Here is a 7500-nt window from a genome sequence, read left to right as displayed (position 1 = left end):
TGTCTCTCACTGTCTCTTACTGTCTCTCACTGTCTCTTACTGTCTCTCACTGTCTCTCACTGTCTCTTACTGTCTCTCACTGTCTCTTACTGTCTCTCACTGTCTCTCACTGTCTCTCACTGTCTCTTACTGTCTCTCACTGTCTCTTACTGTCTCTTACTGTCTCTCACTGTCTCTTACTGTCTCTTACTGTTACTGCGCTCTCTTACTGTCTCTCACTGTCTCTTACTGTCTCTTACTGTTACTGCGCTGTCTCTTACTGTCTCTTACTGTCTCTCACTGTCTCTTACTGTCTCTCACTGTCTCTTACTGTCTCTTACTGTCTCTCACTGTCTCTTACTGTCTCTCACTGTCTCTTACTGTCTCTTACTGTCTCTTACTGTCTCTCACTGTCTCTCACTGTCTCTTACTGTTACTGCGCTGTCTCTTACTGTCTCTTACTGTCTCTCACTGTCTCTCACTGTCTCTTACTGTCTCTTACTCTTACTGCGCTGTCTCTTACTGTCTCTCACTGTCTCTTACTGTCTCTTACTGTCTCTTACTGTTACTGCGCTGTCTCTTACTGTCTCTCACTGTCTCTTACTGTTACTGCGCTGTCTCTTACTGTCTCTCACTGTCTCTTACTGTCTCTTACTGTCTCTTACTGTCTCTCACTGTCTCTTACTGTCTCTCACTGTTACTGCGCTGTCTCTTACTGTCTCTTACTGTCTCTCACTGTCTCTCACTGTCTCTTACTGTCTCTTACTCTTACTGCGCTGTCTCTTACTGTCTCTCACTGTCTCTTACTGTCTCTTACTGTCTCTCACTGTCTCTTACTGTTACTGCGCTGTCTCTTACTGTCTCTTACTGTCTCTCACTGTCTCTTACTGTCTCTTACTGTTACTGCGCTCTCTTACTGTCTCTCACTGTCTCTCACTGTCTCTTACTCTTACTGTCTCTCACTGTCTCTTACTGTCTCTTACTCTTACTGCGCTGTCTCTTACTGTCTCTCACTGTCTCTCACTGTCTCTTACTGTCTCTCACTGTCTCTTACTGTCTCTTACTGTCTCTCACTGTCTCTTACTGTCTCTCACTGTCTCTCACTGTCTCTTACTGTCTCTCACTGTCTCTTACTCTTACTGCGCTGTCTCTTACTGTCTCTCACTGTCTCTCACTGTCTCTTACTGTCTCTCACTGTCTCTTACTGTCTCTTACTGTCTCTTACTCTTACTGCGCTGTCTCTTACTGTCTCTCACTGTCTCTTACTGTCTCTTACTGTCTCTCACTGTCTCTTACTCTTACTGCGCTGTCTCTTACTGTCTCTCACTGTCTCTCACTGTCTCTTACTGTCTCTCACTGTCTCTTACTGTCTCTCACTGTCTCTTACTGTCTCTTACTGTCTCTTACTCTTACTGCGCTGTCTCTTACTGTCTCTTACTGTTTCTTACTGTCTCTTACTCTCTTACTGTCTCTTACTGTCTCTTACTCTCTTACTGTCTCTTACTCTTACTGCGCTGTCTCTTACTGTCTCTTACTGTTTCTTACTGTCTCTTACTCTCTTACTGTCTCTTACTGTCTCTTACTCTTACTGCGCTGTCTCTTACTGTCTCTTACTGTTTCTTACTCTTACTGCGCTGTCTCTTACTGTCTCTTACTGTTTCTTACTGTCTCTTACTCTCTTACTGTCTCTTACTGTCTCTTACTCTTACTGCGCTGTCTCTTACTGTCTCTCACTGTCTCTTACTGTCTCTTACTCTTACTGCGCTGTCTCTTACTGTCTCTTACTGTCTCTTACTGTCTCTCACTGTCTCTTACTGTCTCTTACTGTCTCTTACTGTGCCTATTGTGTTGTTTTGGTAGTTACTGTACTGTATTGTGCTGTTTGCACTTTGCACTGTATGTAGTTCTGTGTAGTCTCTTGTAGTTCTGTGTTGTTTTATGTAGCACCCTGGTCCTGGAGGAACGTTGTTTCATTTCACTGTGTACTGTACCAGCTGTACCTGGCTGAAATGACAATAAAAGCCACTTGATGTTCATCACCTTTTCAGAGATTGGCAGATGGTTACGAGGTCATCGTAAGGAGAAGCCGTGTGTGAAAAGCGCACTGTCCAGTATAATGCAGTGAAGCTTGATGTCCAGTGAGCGTTATTCTTTCCTCCTGTTAAAACACAGTGTGTACACACACACACACACACACACACACGCAGAGGAGCAGGACATCTCCGAGTGTGACGACTGAGTGTGTATGAGCACTGTGTGTCAGAGCTTCAGAGGAGATTTCCACACTGGTTGCACTGTTCACCCAAAACTCTTTGCGTTAAATAAACGAACAGCGCGATACTGCAGTGAGATAGCTGATATTTCGTGTGATGAATAATATAGACACTATATAATATATAGACACTTTGGTAAACGTTTCATTGCTGCATTTTAATGAAACTTCAGCAGAAGCTTCACGTCGTCTTACAGCAACCGTCTGTCATCTGGTGTCATTTTAGTGAAGGGTTAAATTCATTACATGCACAAAATAACTGATCACTTTCTATTTACATACAGTAGAGTGTGTATTATATTATATTATATTATATTATATCATATTATATTACATATGTTTATTTAGTGTTGATTCAGAGTGAATATGTGACAATATTAGACCAGAACAATTTAATCCAAAACCACGAATTTCAACTGAATCAAATAAACACGAGCTGTTAAATCAACTCAGCTTTTAATGAAGTATTAAATAAATCACAAAATTAACCAGAAAAAACACAGTTTCACTGCATATCTTCATCTGCAACATTTTAATAATAATAATAATAATAATAATAGTATTTTTTTTTATAAGTGCCTTTCAGGGTACAGATATATCACAGATCATTAAAAGCAGATAATAATAATAATAATAATAATAATAAAAAAAGGTAAATGAAGGAAGATGAAGTGAAAGCAGAATAAACAGAAGAATGCATGTTTATATACGTAATGATGAGAACTAACAGTAAAGAAAACTAAACAGAGACAGACGGAGATTTCAGCCGAACTTTAGCGCTGTGTATGACGTTAGAACGCAGCAGGAGAATATAACGCGAGATGAAAATAAAAATAGTTTTGTATAAATGTTACATGTAGGATACGGGTGTAATATTGCATTGTGGTTATATTGCTTTATACTAGAATTCAAATATGGCTTTTGATAGATATTAAAAACAATTTTACATCTGATCATTCCTGTTGTTTTTGTCTTTGGTCTTATCCAGATTTGGGAAGAAAAAGTTTGAGTTTGTAAAGTTTAAGAGTAAAAATTCACCTGAGTGCATAATAAGACCATTAGTGTGTGTGTGTGTGTGTGTGTGTGTGTGTGTGTGTGCTAATATCCTAAAATGTCATCCATGTTTATAAATATCCACATTTTATCCTGAGCCATATTTAAACACTCGAGTGACATCACTGCAGGTTTCAGCAGCACAGTTTACCCAGAATGCACTGCTGCAGTTGGACAGAGCTTCCTGTATGAAAGTGTACATAAGTATAAACGGCACATGTGAGTTGTGGGTCATACGGTGTGTGTGTGAGTGTGTGAGGCTCCGTGGTGTGTGTTCATGGTGAGGAACTCGATCCAGTTGTGCACGAAGCCGTGCGTGTACGTGCCCGTTTCCACGACGACGCCACAGAAGCGAGAGCGAGCGGTTCGGTTGCGTAAAGCGATGTGGACTTCACGCTCCGTCACGTTACAGCTCACGTTAACCAGCTGCAGGACAAGAAGGTAACACAGCGCACCTGTGACTATACAGCTGTACCACACACAGGTGAAACACAGCGCCGTGCTGCACACACACACACACACACACAGAAAAGGGAGATAACACACTTTATACAACACTTTATTTAGTATGAGCTCATATATAGCTCCGCCCCCCCAAATCAGTTGTGTGTGTGTGTGTGTGTGTGTGTGTGTGTGAGAGAGAGAGAGTGTGTGTGTATACCTGTACTGGTTGTACACTCCTGGGCAGTAAAGTGGCGCGATGAACACACTCTGGCGTGGACACACACTCCTCAGCACCATGCTGATCCCGTACAGTGATGTCATCAGGAAGAGGAGGAGAGTCAACAGGAAGTGCTTATGATTGGCCTGTCCTATACAGCAGTTAATCCTAACACACACACAGACACACACAGACACACACGCATATATACAAAGACAGTAACCATGGTTCAGATCATTACACAACATCTCTGTGTGTGTGAGCGAGAGAGAGAGTGTGTGTGTGTGTGTGTGTGTGTGTGTGTGAGAGAGAGAGAGAGTGTGTGTGTGTGTGTGTGTGTGTGTGTGTGTGTGTGTGTGTGTGAGTGTGTAACAGATTGTCCTGGTGTGTGCTCCATGATGAAGTCTGAACTCCTGTGGAACACACACATGTCTCACCAACCTGCTCTGTTCAGACGTCTGCTGGGAATCATTGTGTGTGTGTGTGTGTGTGTGTAATCAAACACACACAAACACGCACACACACACGCACACACTGTGTCAAATTAGGATTTAGATGCACAGGATCAAGTGACTGACTTTTTTGGTGTGTGTGTGTGTGTGCGTGAGAGAGAGAGACCCACCAGACACAGTGATGGTCCAGGCGTAACACACACTCTCCACAGATCCTGCAGTGCCCCGCCCTCTCTGGACGCACCAATCGGCATACAGGACACCACTTCTTACCACCTGGACTCTCTGATTGGCTGACTCCATTACAGTAGGCGGGGCCTCTATGTGAGATGGGACAGGTGGGATCAGCTCGGACGAATCCGGGACCACGTTTTGTGCGTGCGAGAGACACGAGCGTCATTATCAGGCCCGTCGTCACGGTAACCACCTGCCGATTATCCACATTCCCCCGGGGCAGGATCTCGGTGATGAACAGGAAGTACATGTAGGCGAGGGAGAAGAGGGCGAGCGTGAGGAAGAAAAGCGTGCGTCTCTTTTTGCGGTGGGTGACGTAGTAATACCAAAGTACCAGGACAGGAAGTGCCGTCAGGACCACGACTCCCAGCATGCAGTGCAGCGCCGCCACACGCAGCAAAACAGGAAGTAGAACCATTGGAGGAAGAACGGAGAGGTCCACATGGACAGGAAGGAAGCGAGAGAGAGGAGACGGCTTCTCCCAATCCGTACAGAGAAGTCTGAGAGACAGAGAGAGATGGAGGGAAAGTCAGGATCAAAAAGAAGTAGAAAAGAGCAATTCCCTGCAGTAACACTTGACCTCTGACCTTTCACACACATCGTCCACTTCCTCACAGTCACAGCAGCAAAATGGATCATCCGGCTCCGGAGGTTTAAAACGTTCACGCTTCATATTTATCACACCAAACTACAGACAGAGAGATAGAGAGAGAGAGAGAGAGAGAGAGAGAGAGAGTATTTTTATTACTAATTTTTCACTTTATGTTTTGTTCAATTCCTAGTTCTCTTGTTCTGTTGTTTGTTGCTTTGGCAATACAAAATATTTTGTCATGCCAATAAAGCACACACACTGAATTGAACTGAAAGAGAAAGACAGAGACAGAGAGAGAGAGTGAGAGAGAGACAAAGGGAGAGGGAGAAAGAGACAGAGAGAGACAGAGGGAGAGGGAGAGAGAGAGATAGAGAGACAGACAGAGAGATAGAGAGAGACAGACAGAGAGACAGAGTGAGTGAGAGAGAGAGAGAGAGAGAGAGAGAGAGATGGATGCAGTGAGAGGAGAGACTGTGCTCCATGTGCATGCAGAAAGCAGTGGAAACAGAGGAATATTTCCTGCTACAGTGAGATGAGTCCTTACTAGAACCAGAAGATATGACCACATCACCCCTATCTTATCCACACTGCATTGGCTCCCAATCAAATTTCGTATTGATTATAAAATACTACTATTGACCTATAAAGCACTAAATGGTCTCGCGCCACAGTACCTGAGCGAACTTTTGGTCTTTTATGATCAGCTACACCTACTCAGATCAAAAGGTGCAGGCTATTTGTTGGTACCTCGAATAGTGCGTGCTGCATCAGGGGGTAGAGCTTTCTCATACAAAGCCCCACAGTTATGGAACAGCCTTCCACTTAGTGTTCGGGGCTCAGACACAGTCTCAGTGTTTAAGTCTCAGCTGAAAACATATTTGTTTAGTCAAGCCTTTAGTGAATAGTTTTTTCTTAGGTACAGGAGCAGGTCTGGAGGGTTTCACAGGCATAGAGTGTTGTGGTGAACTGGGATGTTTGGATGCTGTTGCCCCCCCACTCTCACACGTTCACTCAGGTGTGTTGACGGTGGAGTGGCTGGAGCTTTATGTCCCAGGCCTCATGTCTGTGTTAGCTTCTGGCTCTCCCTTTTAGTTATGCTGTCATAGCTAGTCCTGCTGGAGTCCCTGCTTGCTCTCTGCACACAAAGAACACTGTCATTAACCATTAGAGGACAAAAGCTCACCTAACAATCTCTCCCTCTCTCTCCATCTCTCTCTCTTTCCATCTCTCTGTCTCCCTCTCTCTCCCTCTCTCTGTTGAGCTACACCTGCTACTTCTGAGTGATTCTGACCCCTTCTGCTCCCCGGACCTGCCTGACCCATCCTGATGCACCTTCTGCTCCTCCTCGCTGCCTGACCCATAATAGTATAATATACACAATAATAATATACACAATAATAGAAGGGATTTATTTATAATCGCACTATCCGTTGCACCCAGATGAGGATGGGTTCCCTTTTGAGCCTGGTTCCTCTCAAGGTTCCTTCCTCATATCGTCTCAGAGGGTTTTTCCTTTCTCATTAGGGATAAATTCACGTATTTACAATATATTGTTTGTGAATCCATTTATTTCTGTAAAGCTGCTTTGTGAGAATGTCCATTGATAAAAGCGCTATACAAATAAAATTGAATTGAATTGAATTAAACCACAGAGGATTCTCTCGGCAGAGTCACACTGTTCGAGGTCAGGATGTAGTGTCGTGGACTACAGCATCACAGACTTAAACCCAAACCTCATTAAAGCATTCACAGTGAGAGCACAAACCCTGCCATCAGACCACTGCCAAACTGTACTGTACCTAAAACAGTCACAGGGAAACACAGCACCACCTCCCCACCACACACACACTCCGCTACACCACACACACCGCTACACCACACACACCGCTACACCCGAAACCTCAATGGACTGAATCCAAAATTACAAACCTACAACTAAACAAAACAGAAAATTCCAACCGGAAACAAAACAAAAGCCAAACAGGAATGGTGCGATGAAGAGTGTGAGATCTCAAGACAAAATCTCGACAACTTATATGAAACAAGCAAGAACAACATATGAACACCAAAGTAAACATGGAACAATCTGGAAAAACTACTTCACAGATCTATTCAAACCTGCACAATCCCTGAACAATCAGAACTGAAGAAAATCTTCAGCAAAATGGAAACTGCCATTAACACACACCAAAATCCCCTAGCTTACAAAATTTCACTTTCTGGGGTAAAGAAACACATAAAGACCCTCAAATTAAAC

The 7500-nt window shown here is 43.6% G+C and overlaps 1 protein-coding gene across 3 annotated transcripts in view; it reads right to left on the bottom strand.

The window, feature by feature from the left end:
- Positions 1-2760: 2760 nt before the first annotated feature.
- zdhhc23a (zinc finger DHHC-type palmitoyltransferase 23a) overlaps positions 2761-7500 on the bottom strand; it is a 10210-nt gene continuing 5470 nt past the window's right edge. For 2 of the 3 annotated variants that reach the window (XM_053230680.1, XM_034300494.2), the window contains exons 3-6: positions 5239-5339; positions 4588-5151; positions 3966-4133; positions 2761-3806 (exon numbers count right to left, since the gene is read on the bottom strand). In XM_053230680.1, the coding sequence (XP_053086655.1) occupies positions 3536-3806; positions 3966-4133; positions 4588-5151; positions 5239-5324 (1089 nt within the window). In that variant the 5' untranslated portion in view covers positions 5325-5339 and the 3' untranslated portion in view covers positions 2761-3535. The remainder of the gene's footprint in view (positions 3807-3965; positions 4134-4587; positions 5152-5238; positions 5340-7500) is intronic. The other variant, XM_026921588.3, reaches the window with a different exon arrangement.

The sequence above is a fragment of the Pangasianodon hypophthalmus genome, chromosome 27 (assembly GCF_027358585.1).
Source record: "Pangasianodon hypophthalmus isolate fPanHyp1 chromosome 27, fPanHyp1.pri, whole genome shotgun sequence".
Classification (NCBI taxonomy): domain Eukaryota; kingdom Metazoa; phylum Chordata; class Actinopteri; order Siluriformes; family Pangasiidae; genus Pangasianodon; species Pangasianodon hypophthalmus.
This window is presented reverse-complemented; position numbering and strand designations above follow the sequence as displayed.